Raw genomic sequence first — 21,076 nt, 5'->3', positions numbered from 1 at the left:
TATGTGTGTATACAAATTTAAGGTGTATATATATATTTTGTATGTAACACTTTATTATGTGTATATATGTTTTGTATGTAACACATTATCATGTGTGTATACATGTTTAAAGTATACCTATGTTTTATATGTAACACGTTATTATGTGTATATGCAAGTTTAAAGTGTATAAATATTTTGTATGTAACACATTATTATATGTGTATATATATTTTGTACGTAACACATTATTATGTGTTCATGCTTGTTTAAAGTGTATATATATTTTGTATATACACATTGTTATGTGTATATACAAGTTTTATATACACATATATTCTGTATAATGCATTATTACATGCGTATACAAGTTTAAAGTGTATTTATGTTTTGTATGTAGCACATTATTATGTGTATATACAATTTTAAGGTGTGTATGTATTGTGTATGTAGCACATTATTATGTGTATATACAATTTTGAGGTGTATATGTATTGTGTATGTAGAACATTATTATGCACATACATAAGTGTAATTAATGTGAAGTTTACTTTACTATACACAATGATAAGATTTTTATTAATTATCTGTTCATTATTGTATCCGTACTCCAAACAATCTTTGAGTACATTATGTTGTGAAGTTAGGCCTAAATCTACAGTTTTGTATATCAACACTTGCTCTTCCCAAACAGTTATACGAACTGCGTTTTAAAAATATTTTATTTGATGGTACATTGAAAATACAATTTAGTCTAAAAATTATTTTATGAAACCAACTAACATGAGAAGAAAATGATTAATTTTCTCCGAACTAATTCACGCAACTGATAAAATATAGGTAGACTAAACACATGCTTCAAACAAAGACGTCCTTGGTCAGTGAGGTATTGCGCCCCCAACTAGTATTCGATATCACTCCACAGAGCATTAAAATATATCACTTGTACTCTAGTCATCAGAATGCTGTTACGTGCAGCAGGTAGCAGTTGAACCACAAGCGCGTTTCCGTTCAGACCACCTCCCAACATCGAAACTGTTTCGCTATATAAAGATATCCGACCACACAGTGCACTAGCTGAAGAATAATCAAACGATGGCATCATGTTTGTACAGCTGTGTATTCCTGTTGTTGTGGGCACAGCACGTTTTCTCGGGTACGTTCCTGTTTAATTAATTACCGTTGACTGAAGTACACATTTCTTTGTTAAAAAAAACAGAAGTATTGTGTAATTTTATATTTATGTGTGTGTGGTGTTTAGTACGTATTTAATATTGAAAATTTGTCCGTTTCAGTGGTCAGTTTCACTTGACCACTATAGCCAAAATCTAAGTGTGAGATTTTATTTAGCAGTTAGCAACTCACCTCATGCGTTAAGCCATCTCTAGCAAGCTTTACGTAACAACAAATGTTCGTTTTTTCGCTTTAACTTATTACTATCTTTAACAACCAGATATTTGTGAAATTAACAGCGTCACCTCAAAAAAGACCGTCTTTGTTGTCAACAGACATTAAAGTCTGTAGTTTCTTTTATAGACCCATTTTATTCATTACCCGAAATATCATTGCAGTATCTAATACAGAGTAGGCTTAAAAGAAGCGTTTTAATCAAAATACGTAAAACTAAAAAAATCCAAACTATCAAATCTGGAATTATTTTCCTAATAATTAATTCAAATTCTTTATATCGTTTATTTCCTCATATTTAAGTAAGATATTACACAGGGTAGTCTGGTATGGCCAGGTGGTTAGAGTGCTTGACCCGCAATCTGAGTGTGACGGGATCGAATCCCTGTCTTACCAAACACGCTCACCCTTTCAACTGTGGGTGCATTATAATGTATAATCAATCCCACTATTCGTTGGTAATGAGTAGTCCAAGAGTTGGCGATGGGTAGTGATGACTAGCTGCCTTCCCTTTAGCCTTACACTACTAAATTAGGGACGGGTAGCGCAGGTAGCCTTCGAGTAGCTTTGCGCGAAATTCAAACAAACCAAACCTTCTAATCTATCGCTTCAAATTTAGAGACGAATAGCGTGAGTAGCTTTGTGTGAAATTAAAAACAAAACACAGCCTGTGCAAATCCAACATTTTAGAGAATGAAGAAGTAATTCCTGATGCGAGAACTAAAAGAAATTGAACTTAAATACATAATGAAAAACACTGTTTAAAACAGGTGTTTTAATTAAGAACAATAAACTTTAGAACAAGTTGGTTTAAACAGTCAGGTATTAAGACGTAGTTTGAACATTAACACTTGCATATAATTATGAATTTATGTTTAATGTTATGTAAAGATCTGCACAGAGGAATATCTGTGTTGTAGCCACAGCAGGGATCGATTCCCGAAACTAAGTTTTATAAGCCCCCAAACATACCGCTCAGTGGTGGTCCTAAATATCGTATTTAGTACATTTGAAAAAGTAATTTAATATAAAAAAATTGTTTCTTTTATATAGTCGTGAGCTTAAGGTGAGTTGTTAGCTTAAACATGAAGGTTAAATATTTCAATTAATATATGTTACATGATTATGTGAATTCATCTGTTATATAAGTCAAAACTTCCAGATCGTGTTACATGATTATGTGAATTAATCTGTTATATAAGTCAAAACTTCCAGATCGTGTTACATGATTATGTGAATTAATCTGTTATATAAGTCAAAACTTCCAGATCGCACCCTTAGCTTAACTTACTTACATCATTAAAATATTCCATTGAAAAACAGTTGTAAAACCGCGGTAGGAATTTCGTTGTTTTCAACAAACATGGAGAGTAAACATAAGTTACTGTTAACATGGTTGCAGAAAGTGTTTGTCAGTTGATACAAACGTTAACTATATGAATAATGGACGAATAATCTAATCTTGTCTTCATGCATTCTATACAGATGGAAGTCCATTTTCAGCACACACCTCTTGGCGTGTGTTTGTGTTTTTCGTATAGCAAAGCCACAAAGGGCTATCTGCTCAGCCCACCGAGGGGAATCGAAACCCTGATTTTAGCGTTGTAAATCCGGAGACATACCGCTGCACTAACGGGGGGCATCTCTTGGCATATGTTATAGAAACATTGCCTAAATTGGTTGTTTTGTTTCCATCATTAACCTCTGATCGACAAAAGTTACCAGAATTAAAACTCTCACTTGTGAGTAGGAGTTTAAGTGTTTAACCTCAAAGACATACACCTCTTGACACGTGAGATAAACGGCCATGACAGAGACCTCTAAAGAGCGGTAATCATCAAAAATGCTACCACAAGGGCTTAGATAAAATATTTATACAAAATAACAATACTGCCACTTGAACGACAAGCACAAAGGTGAAAGTTCAGTGGTATAGCAACTCGAACCGCGTATTTTTAGATCTGCAGAGCAGTAATTCCATAACCATTAGGCTCCGTTTGGCCCAATAATTTATTGAATTCCGAATTGTGCGTAAAGTTACACAAGAACTGATTAATTTGAGAAAAGCAGCTAATGAATTTACAACCGCCGTCAATTATTGGGCTGTTTTTGTCTGATCCAATAGTGGGATGTAGTCCTCACTCTTGTCACATACCCTCCAGATGTGAGACACCAATACTATCAGAGCCCACGAATCTCTGTAGACTGCAACCTTCAGTAATTTTAAAGTTGTATAAAAATTCGTTGTTGTAAAGGAAAAACATATAATAGCATGACAATCTCAAGCATTAAATCTGGAATAGATTATTCCGATATGAAATGTTTCATAGGGAAAGCACTTTATCAGATCCGACTTTTGATATCTTAAGAATAAAAATAAGCAACAGTTTATATATATCTACATCACTCGTGTTAGGTATTGATCCAGAAACTTCTATGACACTAGTTGCTCGATTTACAATGACGTGAAATACTTCGTTCAGGGCCGTCACGATAAGTATTTAAAACAAATATTTGTTTATAAACAGAATACAGTTGGATTAGATCTGATAAAAAATAAACACTACAGAGTTTTGTCCGTTCGTTTCAGGATGCATAAAAGGGGCAAAAATAGAGTTGGCGACACATCTGTAGAACGACCACAGACTGCAGACAATATTCACGAAATGACAATATCTCGAAATTGGTTTGGTTTCTTTTTAATTTCGCACAAAGCTACATGAAGGCTATTTACACTAGCCGTCCTTAATTTAGTAGGTTTGACTGGAGGGAAGGCAACTAGTCATCACCCCTCACTACCAACTTTTGGGCTACTCTTTCACTAACAAATAGGCTGAAAAGAAGAGCGTGTTTGGTATGAAAAAGATTTGAACCCGCGACCTTCAGATTATGAATCGAGTACCTTAGCCATCTGGCCATTCCGGGCCGCATGTCTCAAACTACAGATCATAATGTAAAGAGAGAAAGGTAACAAACACCGAGTCCTTGACGTGATAGTTACCAAAACACACAACTTATATACTACAGGAAACCCACGAACTCGGATAAATAGTTCAACTCTAACTCAAACCACCCCAAAACAGGCATCGCACATGACCTATATATCAGAACAATCAAGAGATAGACAACTAAAGAAGAGATAAGAACAAATAACCAAATCAAATCACCTCCACCATCTTTAAAAATAGGCACCAGAAATACTTAATAAAGAAGACAAACATTAAGAAAAAACAGAAATGTAATATCTAACACACAGCTAGTTCTCCAGTGTCAAAGGTCATACATATGATACGTAGACAGCATAGAATCGGACAATATGCAGAAACCATAACACTATACGATCAAATTTGGAACACAAAAACCCAACAGAAAATGGAAACACAATTCACTCTTAATCTATGAATAAACTGGAAAAAACAAAAGGATCAACAAAAATATGTTAAAACCTTTTTACTGCTTGGATTATTCCACCATGTGAGAGGAAAGCCTGTGAATAAGACATTAAATAACACTAAAATAAGAGGATATGAAACAAACGAGAAGAGCAAATGGAAAGAAGTTTTCTACTCACATAAATTATAACATGTGTAGCGGAAAGGTCAGTAAAACAAGAATACTGTTTTTAAAAGCAACCACATACATTAGTTGATCCAAATAATTATGGGGTAAACCCAGCCCATATAGAAGAGCAAGGATCGAATTTTTACCATATCCAACACAGAAATAATCGTTCTTAGGATTTTTCTAGAGGCAGCAATAAATCAGCCTCCGAAACGTAGTAAGTAGCTTCTACTAATAAAAAGATATTTTCCAATTAAGGATTACACATTGATGATACAGGCTACTAACCGTAACATAGATACAAGTGTCATGCTTATTAAACTAATTTTGCGTTGGCACAAAATGCCAATTAGAGCCACCTTTTGGTGGGTACTGTCAAAATTCTATCTTGAACATATAAACTGCTGGCCAAAATCTTAAGGCCAATGAACACAAAGAAAAAATATGGATTTTGCGTTATTAGACTCAACCACTTATTTAAGTAGAGCTTCGACAGATGAAAATAAAAATAGGGAAAATAAAAACAAACTTTTTTAACATTTAATAGGGAAAATGTGAACACTATGAAATTATCCTAAATACTAGTTAGTCAAAATTTAAAACCATACTGAAACGAAGCGTTAATCAGTAAACACGTAACGAAATTTGGTCATTTGTGTTCAAGCATTAGCGTTGTCAACATCTCTCACTGACATCTCCTGTGTTACATTGGGTGAAAACATGGCAAAGGTTAAAAAGTTGACAGAGTTTGAACATGGCAGAATTATCGAGCTGTAAAAGCAAGGTCTCTCTCAACGTGTCACACTGGTGAGATTGGGTGTAGTAAAACTGATGTTGCAATTTTTTTAAAAGACACGGAGGGATACGGAACGAGAATTTCAAGTGGTCGGCCCAAGAAAATTTCGCCGGCATTGAGCAGTAGGATTCAACGGGTTGTCCAGCAAGACATCAGCCAATCGTCCAGCCAGCTTAAATCCCTCACAGACGCACAATGCAGCTCAAAAACAATAAGACGGCATCTTTGAGAGAAAAGCTTTAAAAACCGTAAACGTCTTCAAAGGCCAAATTTCCTTCCACATCACGAAATAGCTAGGTTAAACTTTGCTGAGAAGCACCAAGCATGAGACGCAGAAAAGCGGATGAAGGTTTTGTTTTCTGATGAGAAAAAATTTAACCTGGATGGTCCAGAGGGCTTTCAACGTTACTGGCACGACAAGGATATCCCACCAAAACATTTTCTACACGAAACAGTGGAGAAGATTCCATCATGATCTGGGGTGTTTTCTCCTTCCATGGAACAAAGAAACATCGGGTTATACAGGGGCGTCAAACAGCAGCTGACTACATTGGCATGATGGAGAGAGCATCCTTAGTGACTGAAGGCCCTCGCTTGTTTGGAAATGACTGAACCCCATTGAAAATGTTTAGGGGTAAATGGCAATGGAAGTATATAGAAATGGACCAATCCAGTCAGCCTTCTGCAAACGCTTATATCGACTATGCCAAAGCGAATGTTTGAAGTTATTCGCAATGACGGCCGTACAACTCACTACTGAGACCTCTTGTTGGGCATTTCTTACCCTGTTTAGGATTTCTTTTTTGGTATGGTCTTAAACTTTTGACCAGCTAGTATTTATGCTAATTTCACAGTGTTTACATTTTCCATATTAAATGCTAAATAAGTTTCTTTTTTATTTTCCCTTTTCCTATTTTTATCTTCCGAAGCTCTACTTAAATAAACGATTCAGTCTAACAACACAAAATGCATATTTTTTCTTTATGTTCATTGGTCTTAAGATTTTGGCCAGCAATGTACAATTACGTGTCAAGCAATCACTATTGTTAAGATAAATTTTGTAAGTTCTTAAGCCATTCTATCTCCTTGGTGAAATTCAGGTTAACTCTTAACTAACAACTAGGTATTTATCAGGTTAACTCTTAACTAACAACTAGATATTTATCAGGTTAACTCTTAACTAACAACTAGATATTTATCAGGTTAACTCTTAACTAACAACTACATATTTATCAGGTTAACTCTTAACTAACAACTACATATTTATCAGGTTAACTCTTAACTAACAACTAGATAAATTGAAGCGTTTGGGGTAAAGGGTTTTACTTAAATACACAAAAGTGTGTTTGTAACCACACTATAACTCACGACTATTCCATTATAGGGTCCGACATGGCCAGGAGGGTTAAGGTGTTCGATTCGTAATCTGAGTGTCGTGGGTTTGAATCCCCGTCACACCAAACATGCTCGCCTTTCAGCCGTGTGAGCATTATAAGATGACAGTCAATCCCACTATTCGTTGGTAAAAAAGTAGCCCAAGAGTTGGCGGTGGATGGTGATGACTAGCTGCCTTCCCTCTAGTCTTACACTCCTAAATTATGAAGGCTAGCCAAAGAACTTTAATCTAACATTTAATTAAAATAAAGTGAAAAGATAATCCTCTGTTTTTATATCTTGTCATGGTGACTTGATAATGTATCTTCTACAATAAATTATAAATTTAATATGTAATGTTAAAAATAATCAACTACAAGCAGTTTTTATGGTGCAAAAAGATATACTTTTTTATATTAGTTTATATTTTATGTTATAATTTCCTACATGACGATCCTTTAGAGAGAACTGGGTTTTAAGAAATGGCCTGTCACAGTACGTTATTACCAATTAGAAAATAACTTAAGGTTTTAATGGAAAATATGGATCGTTGGTTATTTGTAGAATTTCTGTAATAATTAATCAAAACAAAATAAACGCTACAACAAAAAGTACAAGTAAAGTTATACTAGTTGGATAGATTTTTAAGTGATTTTCAATCCTCATAAAGCATAGAGATTGAAAATCACTTTAAAATTTATGGAATGGACACAACATCCATAAATTTTCAATATAGTGATATCGCCAGTAGCTATAACTTTCATAATAAATAAAACCAGAATCACAACTTTATACAATTTAATCCCTAATTCGAGGTACAGGTAAGTGTATAAAGTTGCTAAAGTAGAAATGAAATTTCATAAATTTGTTCTTTTGACTTGTTTCAATACTTTAAGTAGCAGGATACTTAATGTATTTCAAAATTCATAATTTTTAATATTTGTGTTTGTTTATTTTTTATTTTACACCAGAAGGAAATACATACTTTATTTTTAGAAAAATCGTTTGTCTATCCGTCAAAATGTAGCGCCATCTGTTGTGTTAAATTAGGTTGAAAAGATATTTAAGTAGGTGCGTGATATGTATACCACAAAATAAACATGTACCTGTTTATCGCAATATCATAAGTGAATACCCACAGACCAGTTTCGAAAGCTGAAGAAATCTTGCAGCGATAGTCTTAGCTGCCTAGGGGATCAAATAGCCAGTAGTATATGAAAAAGCTGCCGTTTTAAAAATTGTTTGGGTTCTTATAACGAAATATTAGTGATTTTTAAAGCTTATTATTAGTGTGCACGAAATATATCATAACCAATACTTTGAATGGTCAATCTTTCGCTTAGTAATTCAGTAGGGGTGGTTTTCGGCTCATGAGTTATTTAATATTAAGAACTACCGTGCTTAATAATTCTTGTAGTTTCTACTGGGTAAAGATCATTGTTTTATTTTCGTTTTCTAAATTCAGTCAGTGTGAAATGTAATACATAATATATGTTTATACGGCCAGTGGTGACCTAATGTTTAATTTATCATATTGTGAATCTGAATATCCCTAATTCGAGTCCCGTTTGTGAAAAAAAAAATGAAATTGCGGATTTGAGGTTATGCGTACCTAATCAGAGTGGCATTCAAAATCCCACTATTTGACTCGAGTAATTGAATAGTTAACACTCCGTAATCTATCAGTTAAAAACTTAAACACATCTAGCGCAGATAGCCCTTTTATATCTTTGCGTGAATATCCAAAAGTATCCGCTCAACCAAACATTTTTATATCATTTATCGAACTGCAGTATAAGCAATAATTTATTTGGCTCGTCTATGGAATTTTGTCTATGACTGAACAAAATATATTTTTATAAAACAAACTATTTGATGTGGATTATGTTAATTTATTTTGTGAGTTAATATTTTAATATTGGTTAATTTTATAACAAGTTAATGGCAGGCGATTATTAAAAGTTGTATTTGTAACTATTTGATGTCGAGAATATAGTCAGCAGACGATATGGTAATATACATATAAATAGTAGAATAGAAGCGAAAAGGAAATGTAAGGCTATAGAAAAGTTCGGCTTGAAGTTAACTGGATAAAAGAGATAGGCCTAACGTTTAATGTGTTAGAATAAGACTAATCGCAGAAAAGGAGTTAAGAATAATAATGTATTCCTTCAAAGCTTGGTTTTAAAGTATTTGAATAAGTCTGAGTGGAATTTGACAAAACAGAGGATATTTTGAAAAAAAGAAGACTAAACAATTATTGGAAGATAAATGTTAGACTGTGGTAACTCATGTCATTTGTAAGTGAATTATTTACATTATACTAGTGAGAAATAAATAGAGAAAGTTAGTTTGGCTTGTCAACTGAAATTTTAAAGTAATTGACTAGGCTTAAGCGGGCTTTTGACAAGAAGAAGACAACCACACAATGTTTATGATCTTCCTGTGATCGCTCGCTATAGTGTAAAAAAAATGCTGTACATACGTTATAGTACATTTGAATGTATATATTATTTTGAAATGAGTGAACTGTATGCTGTTCATTTATCATTGAATTTAATGCCAACAAGTCGTATAAACTTACTGTAGAAGGATAACAACAACATAGTATGTATTTATACTGTTAATACGTTAAATCCTTAAATTCACACTTGGCAAACATAACATCTGACAAAGGAGCTGTTTGTTATCTGTCTTTGCTCAGACATTTAAAACATTCACTGATACGTGCTTCTCTAGTTTTGTGTGTGACAAAACATGCATCTCGATAATTTCAAATAGTTACCAATAGTTTTCATGACCACTGAGCTTCATACTTTAAAGTACAATGAAATACAATGGATAACCCCATCTTAGAAATTATAAGTTACTGATCTATGCAGATATCTATATTCTGAAAGTATTTTACGTGAGAAAGAGCTGTAACAAATCATGAATAGCGAAAAATTTTCAGCAGAATTACACAACTACGTAACGCCAAAAAACGTGAAAATCAGGTTGTGACCACATGCAGTTCTATATATTTAAAATTGTTATGATATAACACACTTAATCATCTGTGTTATAGGAGATATGTGGAAATCGTGTTTACTGTTTTTGTGAATTTTTCATGTGTGATGTGTAAGTATAGTATGTTTTTACCTCCTTATTTCTCTTTTTATTATAATATATTCAGATGTATGCAGTTTAATATCGAATACCTCATTAATAAAATTCGTTAAGTTCTCTTTGCTCCAGCTATCCATTGTCCTGGATCATCTATCTGTGGAATCATATAAACTTTTTATTAATCACGTAGGGTTGCGCACGCATCCTGAGAGGGAAAAATCGTTGTTTCGTGCAAACAATACCAGAGATGCCAACCACTACGATTTGAGCGTAACCATTACGATTTTCGTGTATACATTACGAATACGCTCATACAGACAAATATTACGACTTGGTACAACTCCCAAATTATTATATATTATATAGGCCTACAAAATAAAGTGATAAATTGTTTCCCCAGAGCTTGAAAGGGGTGAAAAGAAAATTTCTAGTGAGATACAAATAATTTTGATAATAAATAAAAGACATAGTCCAAATGGCTACTTGCGATAATCATGTTTGTACTTGAAATAATAAAAAATATTTGTATCTCCGACGTCTACCAATAATTTGAGTGCGGTGCTTTTCCATACTGGGCACATAGGGGAATCCATAGTTACGTCATCAGTGCTTGTCAGCCAATCAGCGCTCGCGTAGATGGGTATTTCTCGTTTTCTAAGCGGCATAGAAACACCAATGCGATTGTACACAATTGGAAAAAAAGAGGCCTCGTTCACCAGAATTGTCTTGTTTCTGGCAAATTTAGTAGAACTAAAACTCTGAGTCAAAAATTAAGGAAAGAGTATAGTGCAAACTATCCAGTCATTGCATCAAAAGTCAGTGACAGTCATGCGTTTCGTACAGTTTGTCACATCGATTTTTCTGTGGCGCATGGCGGGATAAACGATTGTTCCGGACATACAAAATTGGCATCTCACCAACAAAAGGCTGAGGCGAAGACAAAAACGATGCAGATAACAATATTCTGAGCAAGAATTCAGAATATGAAACCATAAATGCAGAAGTGCTAGCTGTAGCCGATCATGCAGGACGCCTATTCAGAAAATTGTTCCCAGACTCTGATACAGCGAAAAAATATGGCTGTGCTAGAACCAAAACTACAGCTTAAAGACATCGTTCAGGCCTAGTAGCCGCAAATGATAAAGGGCTCCGTCTACAATCATTACGCTCAGTCATTTGAAATAGTTGGCATCTCTGTAATACCATATTTTATCGGTTTAAAACGGAAATTGAAGATGCTGTCTTTCGTTCACTTATCTTGTTCTTAATTGCTAATTAAATAAAGATTATATAATTCTGTTGCACACTGTGTGCAGTTTCTTTCTTTCTTCAAACTCATTTAAGACTCAGGGAATCTAGATTTTTCTTGATAAATACATTTTCTGTAGAATCTGTCTGATCACATATATAGGGAAAGTCGAAGCATGTTAAACATTTCTATTAAATTTTGAAGTACTCAACAAGCGAGCACAACAAAGTAAAATTTACTGTTAAATGTCAGCGACATCACAAACTTACATTCTTAGCTGCATACCATTACGAGTTATATGTTCAAGGAAAACTTAATTGTTGTATTAGTTCATCAAAATAGCCATTCTTTATAAATTTTCTAATAAAGGGTTTGACAGCGTCAAGAATTGTTTAACTTTCTTCTTATAAGTTTAAGAATTCATGAATATTTCAATAACAGAAACTTTACAAAGCCATCAGTGTATGAAGTACCGAAGTGCTCAGTTTCATTTGATATTACCGTAGACTGGTAAACATTCAAAACGTTAATGTATACTACTTTATAGCGTGTATCTTTGCATGCAGTCAAGACAGCAACAGTGTAGAGTGTATTCTTCCCCTCACTTGCACATAGTCGTAATAACAACATAACCTACATATAGTGTTTCCCCACCCCCATACAGTTAACATTTACTTTTAATCAGAATGACGTCTACATTATTTCTTTAGATATGCTAAATCTGTGTAGTTTATTAGCACTTCTTTCATCCTCTGTAGTTCTCTGAGACTGCATCTAATTTTGCTTTCGAATATTCTGTAAAAACTTTAGTGAAGCCATCTAGTGTTAAATCATATATATAAAATCATAAACAATTTTACAATCAACTTGTACATTATATGGTTAAGATAAATATAGTAAACGTTTACCACTTCATACGACAATGAGTTATAAATAAAATGCTTATGTTTCTTTTTTAACTGAAACTCCTGAGATAGATATTTCCATGAACAGCTACGATGTTAAAGAGTTCGACAAGCATGCTTATAAAGGAAACAAAACTAAATAAGCATTTTGTAGTCCAAACTCTCTTATATTATAAATAAATGAACTTCACAATGAAAGTTCAATTTTGGGTTAGCTTGTGTAAAGAAATGCTGTGACGTTGCATCAAACTCTCAGCAGGTAGCGACAAGTCTGAGAAACCAATTTCAAGGAAACTTGGAGGCTGTAAATGTTTTCATTAAACTGATATTTGTTTACTGTTCTCGCGTAGTGATACAAACCACAGCAATATATATTCAACTGTACTTTAACAGAAGCCACTTTCTATTTCACTTTCACTAGAAATTTTACTAGTTCATGAAATGTGTTTTCAGGTATTTACTATTTATACAGCACAGATGTTTTAGTATTACCTCTTACATTATTATTTTGGAAGGTGAAGGCCAGATTACGCACAATATAAAATACACTTTAAATGTACGTATCAGATTATGTTAACCAATTTAAGTATGCTGCATCCTTATTTTGTCAAAATAAATTGATAAAATCTTAATGATGTAATTATTAGATATTTAAATAATTGGCGGTTATGTTCATATAGTCAACAAAACTGAGTTTAATTAGATGCATTGAAGAACTAACTTTTCAAAACAATATGATGTTATAATCACACATGACAATATAAGAGGTTATAAAGAAACATAGCAAAGATGGTGCTGTATTGTATATGTATAACTTACATCTCCAAAATTCAACAGCTGACTAAATTTGATTGTCTCTTTCACAAAAACTGTTTATCAGAGACACAGCTGAGAAACTCGCGATAATCAGTTCCCCAATATGACATTTTGCACTCCACAATCTTCCCACTGATCCTATATTCGTGTTATATAAGTTAGTTATCCAAAACACTAACCTAAATAAGCACCAGTTACTTTGGCAGTTCCTTGCTTCTTGATAAGTTGTGCTTTTCTTATGTAAGTTAGTTATCCAAAACACTAGCCTAAATAAGCATCAGTTACTTTGGCAGTTCCTTGCTTCTTGATAAGTTGTGCTTTTCTTATGTAAGTTAGTTATCCAAAACACTAACCTAAATAAGCATCAGTTACTTTGGCAGTTCCTTGCTTCTTGATAAGTTGTGCTTTTCTTATGTAAGTTAGTTATCCAAAACACTAACCTAAATAAGCATCAGTTACTTTGGCAGTTCCTTGCTTGTTGATAAGTTGTGCTTTTCTTATGTAAGTTAGTTATCCAAAACACTAACCTAAATAAGCATCAGTTACTTTGGCAGTTTCTTGCTTGTTGGTTAGTTGTGCTTTTCTTATGTAAGTTAGTTATCCAAAACACTAACCTAAATAAGCATCAGTTACTTTGGCAGTTCCTTGCTTGTTGGTTAGTTGTGCTTTTCTTATGTAAGTTAGTTATCCAAAACACTAACCTAAATAAGCATCAGTTACTTTGGCAGTTCCTTGCTTGTTGGTTAGTTGTGCTTTTCTTATGTAAGTTAGTTATCCAAAACACTAACCTAAATAAGCATCAGTTACTTTGGCAGTTCCTTGCTTGTTGGTTAGTTGTGCTTTTCTTATGTAAGTTAGTTATTCAAAACACTAACCTAAATAAGCATCAGTTACTTTGGCAGTTCCTTGCTTGTTGGTTAGTTGTGCTTTTCTTATGTAAGTTAGTTATCCAAAACACTAACTTAAATAAGCATCAGTTACTTTGGCAGTTCCTTGCTTGTTGGTTAGTTGTGCTTTTCTTATGTAAGTTAGTTATCCAAAACACTAACCTAAATAAGCATCAGTTACTTTGGCAGTTCCTTGCTTGTTGGTTAGTTGTGCTTTTCTTATGTAAGTTAGTTATCCAAAACACTAACCTAAATAAGCATCAGTTACTTTGGTAGTTCCTTGCTTGTTGGTTAGTTGTGTTTTTCTCCCCTTCAGTACTTTGTAAATAGTTTGGTAGAAGAGAGAATTGTGTGAATAGTATGATAAGGGTTTTCAATACCTCTATCTATGCTAAATCCTGAATGAAACATACGGCTATCAATGTCTTCTTCTATGATAAGTTATTTTTAAAGTTATCTATCTATGATCAATCTTGAATGAAACACACGGCTATCAATGTCTTCTTCTATGATAAGTTATTCTTAAGGTTATCTATCTATGATCAATCCTGAATGAAACACACGGCTATCAATGTCTTCTTCTATGATAAGTTATTTTTAAGGTTATCTATCTATGATCAATCCTGAATGAAACACACGGCTATCAATGTCTTCTTCTATGATAAGTTATTTTTAAGGTTATCTATGTATGATCAATCCTGAATGAAACACACGGCTATCAATGTCTTCTTCTATGATAAGTTATTTTTAAGGTTATCTATCTATGATCAATCCTGAATGAAACACACGGCTATCAATGTCTTCTTCTATGCAAAGTTATTTTTAAGGTTCTCTATCTATGACTAATCCTGAATGAAACACACGGCTATCAATGTCTTCTTCTATGATAAGTTGTTTTTAAGGTTCTCTATCTATGATTAATCCTGAATGAAACACACGGCTATCAATGTCTTCTTCTATGATAAGTTGTTTTTAAGGTTCTCTATCTATGATCAATCCTGAATGAAACACACGGCTATCAATGTCTTCTTCTATGATAAGTTATTTTTAAGGTTCTCTATCTATGATTAATCCTGAATGAAACACACGGCTATCAATGTCTTCTTCTATGATAAGTTATTTTTAAGGTTATTTTATTCTTCTGATAAAATATATACATACATATTATTCTGAATTCAAAGAGGTTCACTATTCAGATGGCTTTATTAACACCACCAGCTGTTATCATGTGTTGTATTAACACCACCGAATATCTTCTTCATTAACTGTCCCTATGACAATAGAAGTTTCATGACGACTGATAACTGGTTGATCAAAAATATTCAAAATTATAGATCTACGTTTAGGTCACTGAACTTAGAACCCTGGAAATTTTGGAAACCATCTCCTTCGAATTCGTCCCAGTTGTATTATTTAGCTTTAAAACAGCAATCCTTATTCTGCTTTCTAAACTAGTCATTGAACACTCCTCGTTAGTGTATGTTCTCAAGAAGCGATCCTTACTTTAGCAGGCATCCTAACTTGTCATGGCACGTTTTTCGTTAGTGAAATCCCGAAGTAAAGTGATCTCTTGTGCCTTATCTACAGGAGAGTAATATACTTAACATTAAAAATGTAAGCAACTTCTTGCAAACACAGAATAATGCAAAGCACATCAAATACTTTTTATCTAAAAATATAAAGGATACGTTTTGGTAGTATCTATCCCAACTTTTCCTCATCTTACTCTTACCGAGAGAATATCACTGAAGATATTCCATTGTTCTGTGGCTTCAAAATAATTCTCTTTCACACGATCCCAAATTCTACTGTAGTTCACACTGGTATTACTGCTTTCTACATACGATCCCAGACTCTACTTCAGTCCACACCAGTATTACTACTTTCGTAACACTATACCTAATTCTACTCCAGTCCACACTGGTATTACTACTTTCCTCACACTGTACCTAATTCTACTCCAATTTACACTGGCATTACTACTTTTCTAACACTATATCTAATTCTACTTCAGTTCACATTGGTATTACTATTTTCTATGTGGAATATACACTTTTGTTGCAGGAGATACTAAATATTTTGTTTCTTAGACCGTAGATTTATTCTTGGATTGTGAAGAACAACAGTTAAAACTATTTTGAGGAAGTGCTCTTAATAATCTGAATAATATTGATTTTTATTCTAACTGTGAGCAAATATGGACTTCCATATTAGACTAAACTGACTGAAAGTCTGTTTTGTTCCACAGTGCTGGTATACTCTTTACTTTACTGTTGGAGTGACATTCATAAACACATCATTTTCCATGCTGGCATCAAACTGAAACCTGACATAACCTAGTGGTTGTAGAACTTGAATTGCAGTTTGCTGGCCACAGGTTTGCACCCTGCAATCGATTATGGTCATCCTTTCAGCGGTGGAAGCGATATATGTAACGGTCAATCCCACATTTCACTGATAAAAGTGTACCCCAAAAGTTTTGTATGAGTAAGGTTGACTATCTGTCATGAATAACATAGGCCCGCGAATTTAAATGTCATAAATTTTTTTTAGTTTTAATAACGGGTTTCCTATAATTGATCTAAACATATTTCGAAATTAATATTTTTCGTAATCATGTAAGGATTTTTTTACAAGTAGGGAAGAAAAAATCTCTTACTTAGATCAAATTTCTGACAGATTTACCACAAGTTTAGGAAAAAAATGTGTGGGTCATTTATATAACCTCTTGTTGCCACAAAATTGTCTCTAAATTTCCATCCTGAGAAAAAATAATAATTTAGGACCATTATTATATTTTGAAGAAAACAACAACTATCAATTCATTTTTCAGATACATATAAGGTTCTAACTTCTATTATTACGAACGGCATTTTATTCCACAAACTAAACAACCTTTCAGAATCATACAGTTGTCTTGTCTAAAATATAGCCTGTGTTTTCTAAGTCTTCGTGCTATGTTCCTATTGTCTGCACGACATAGTACAACGTAATAAGTAACCAATATCCCATTGATTCTCTCAATAATCAGCATAATTACTTGTAATATTCTTTACGCAAAAATAAGTAAGTTATTATAATCATTCCCATACATTCCTTGGAATTATTCTAATAGTCCTCTGAATCCCTTCATGTGTGTCCTCGTTTGAACCCTATCCAGTACATCCTTCTCTGTACCCTTTCCAATAAATCCTTATGTGAACTCTTTCCAATAAATCCTTCACTGAATATTTTCCAATAAGTGAACTTATATTCTTAGAATGAAGGAACAAGTTTGTATACAATATCTTAAGTGAGTCTTAATAAGTTGTGTATAGTTATATAGTTTGAGTTGTAATCTATGTATACATAAACAAATCCTAAAAATATACAAGATTTATTGCCAATAACAAAGCCACTATGGCATGAATGGCTTATATACTACTATAAAATTATTAAATTTCAGCGACTTTCCGTTTTTTATTAAACTACTGATCCAGAACCAAGATGCATGATCTTGTATTTACTATAATAAATGTCGTTTAGTGACTACGAATTCAAGCCATTCTCAATACAGCCAGATATGTTGAAGAATTTAATATCATCAGCAAACATAACTTCAACTCCAGTTTGATGCTTAAAGCACCCTGAGAATAAAATCCTTCGGTTTATGATTTTTAGCATGAGGGATAATCTCTTCTTGAATATCCGTACAATCGTATTGTAAGTCAGATACGTTGACATATAGTAGTGAACTCTCAGTAAAGACAGTCTGAGATAATAGATTTATGTCCAGATGTGAAGTTTTGTTTCTAAGTTCCCAAAGGACGATGACAAGCTGATTTCTTTGTTTTATTTTATGTCTGTAGTTCGGTTTCACAACCAACAATTTCATCTAGCTTTATCAGGGCATCAAAAACTGATAATTTGTATCATTCAAAATACTGCCATCTGATGAGCTTTTAAAGATTTGTTTGTTTTAAATTTCGCGCAATCCGTCCCTAATTTAGCAGTGTAAGACAAGAGGGAAGGCAGCTAGTCATCACCACCTACTCCCAACACTTGGGCTACTCTTTTACCAACGAATAGTGGGATTGATCGTAACATTATAACGTCCCCACGGCTGAAATGGCGAGCATTTTTGGTGTGACGGTGATTCGAACCCGCGACCCTCGGATTACGACTTGAGTGCCTTAACCACCTGGCTATATCGGGCTTGAAGATATGTATCCTATCCTTTATCTGTATCAAAATACCACTCATTATAATAGATCACTTAAACCATACCAATACTTTTTTTATATACGCTTATATGCTATTTGTAAATTAATGTTTTATTTCAGAGATTATATTAAAAACTAAATTTATATCTCCTTTGCTTAATTAACTTCAATACAAGTAATTCCAAATTGGATGTCAAATGTTAACAATAGGTAACCCAAGTAAATACGCTCTTTGTTTGGTGTTATCTGACAGGAAACTTAACCAGTTGTAAGATTTGTTTAAGAAATGAAGTCATTTGATTCTTATTAATATTTACTTTCGTTTTAAGAACAACATGGCACATAATTCTCCAAGAAGTAAGGTGTTTACCAAACGTAATTATAGTTTCTGTATATATATTTCTCAAAAATATTTTAGGCTTAAGTACCAGTCCAATGTTTATTCGCTTGAATAACATTTATAAAACTTAAATATTGTTGTATAGTACAATTAGAGGAACAAGAAAAAGGTAGACGGCTTTATACGTCATGTTAGATAGTCATTAACATTTGTTATCATTAGGCTGACATTTGGAAACTTTACTTTGTCGATGTAAATATTAGTGGTGCGTGCATCATAATTTTGTTCTTTTTGTTTCGTTCAATATGAAGTAAATTTTTATATGATATTTTAATAATTACGACTTATCTCATGAATAAATGATGAGTAAAGTGAAATGAGCCCATATGCATTAGCTTGCGCTGAAATTTTTGCCATAAAAGATTTAACCCTAACAATTGTGAGACGTTGTTGGTTTAAAAAGCAATATAAACAGCAACTATGTTGTAGGGGTGTGGGATATTGTTAGATTAGGAACCAGTAAGATATCATTTGAGGTGTAGGAATATGAGGCGATGTTGGATTGAGAACTCACTATAATAACTATTGGACTGTAGAAATGTGGGACATTGTTAGATTGAGAACTCACTATAATAACAATTGGACTGTAGATATGTGGGACACTGTTAGATTGAGAATTCACCATAATAACAATTGGACTGTAGATATGTGGGACACTGTTAGATTGAGAATTCACCATAATAACAATTGGACTGTAGATATGTGGGACATTGTTAGATTGAGAACTCACCATAATAACAATTGGACTGTAGATATGTGGGACATTGTTAGATTGAGAACTCACTATAATAACAATTGGACTGTAGATATGTGGGACATTGTTAGATTGAGAACTCACTATAATAACAATTGGACTGTAGATATGTGGGACATTGTTAGATTGAGAACTCACTATAATAACAATTGGACTGTAGATATGTGGGATATTGTTGGATTGCTAACTCACTATAATAACAATTGGACTGTAGATATGTGGGACACTGTTAGATTGAGAATTCACCATAATAACAATTGGACTGTAGAAATGTGGGACATTGTTAGATTGAGAACTCACTATAATAACAATTGGACTGTAGATATGTGGGACATTGTTAGATTGAGAATTCACCATAATAACAATTGGACTGTAAATATGTGGGATATTGTTAGGTTGAGAATTCACCATAATAACAATTGGACTATAGATATGTGGGATATTGTTAGATTGATAACTCATTGTAATAACAATTGGACTGTAGAAATGTGGGACATTGTTGGATTGAGAACTCACTATAATAACAATTGGACTGTAGATATGTGGGACATTGTTAGATTGAGAATTCACCATAATAACAATTGGACTGTAAATATGTGGGATATTGTTAGGTTGAGAATTCACCATAATAACAATTGGACTATAGATATGTGGGATATTGTTAGATTGATAACTCATTGTAATAACAATTGGACTGTAGATATGTGGGACATTGTTGGATTGAGAACTCACTATAATAACAATTGGACTGTAGAAATGTGGGACATTGTTAGATTGAGAACTCACTATAATAACAATTGGACTGTAGATATGCGGGACATTGTTAGATTGAGAATTCACCATAATAACAATTGGACTGTAAATATGTGGGATATTGTTAGGTTGAGAATTCACCATAATAACAATTGGACTGTAAATATGTGGGATATTGTTAGGTTGAGAACTCACTATAATAACTATTGGACTGTAGAAATGTGGGACATTGTTAGATTGAGAACTCACTATAATAACAATTGGACTGTAGATATGTGGGACATTGTTAGATTGAGAACTCACTATAATAACAATTGGACTGTAGATATGTGGGACATTGTTAGATTGAGAACTCACTATAATAACAATTGGACTGTAGATATGTGGGACATTGTTAGATTGAGAACTCACTATAATAACAATTGGACTGTAGATATGTGGGATATTGTTGGATTGCTAACTCACTATAATAACAATTGGACTGTAGATATGTGGGACACTGTTAGATTGAGAATTCACCATAATAACAATTGGACTGTAGAAATGTGGGACATTGTTAGATTGAGAACTCACTATAATAACAATTGGACTATAGATATGCGGGACATTGTTAGATTGAGAATTCACCATAATAACAATTGGACTGTAAATATGTGGGATATTGTTAGGTTGAGAATTCACCATAATAACAATTGGACTATAGATATGTGGGATATTGTTAGATTGATAACTCATTGTAATAACAATTGGACTGTAGAAATGTGGGACATTGTTAGATTGAGAACTCACTATAATAACAATTGGACTGTAGATATCTGGGACATTGTTAGATTGAGAATTCACCATAATAACAATTGGACTGTAAATATGTGGGATATTGTTAGG

At 33.3% G+C, this 21,076-nt stretch overlaps 1 protein-coding gene across 2 annotated transcripts in view; it reads left to right on the top strand.

The window, feature by feature from the left end:
- Positions 1-981: 981 nt before the first annotated feature.
- The window catches only part of LOC143235170 (synaptogenesis protein syg-2-like), a 37,286-nt gene continuing 17,191 nt past the window's right edge, over positions 982-21,076 (top strand). For both annotated transcript variants that reach the window (XM_076473062.1, XM_076473061.1), the window contains exon 1: positions 982-1,135. In XM_076473062.1, coding sequence (XP_076329177.1) covers positions 1,075-1,135 — 61 coding nt within the window. In that variant the 5' untranslated portion in view covers positions 982-1,074. The remainder of the gene's footprint in view (positions 1,136-21,076) is intronic.

The sequence above is a fragment of the Tachypleus tridentatus genome, chromosome 12 (assembly GCF_004210375.1).
Source record: "Tachypleus tridentatus isolate NWPU-2018 chromosome 12, ASM421037v1, whole genome shotgun sequence".
Classification (NCBI taxonomy): Eukaryota; Metazoa; Arthropoda; class Merostomata; order Xiphosura; family Limulidae; genus Tachypleus; species Tachypleus tridentatus.
The sequence above is the reverse complement of the archived record's forward strand: the minus strand, read 5'-3'. Positions and strand labels throughout refer to the sequence as shown.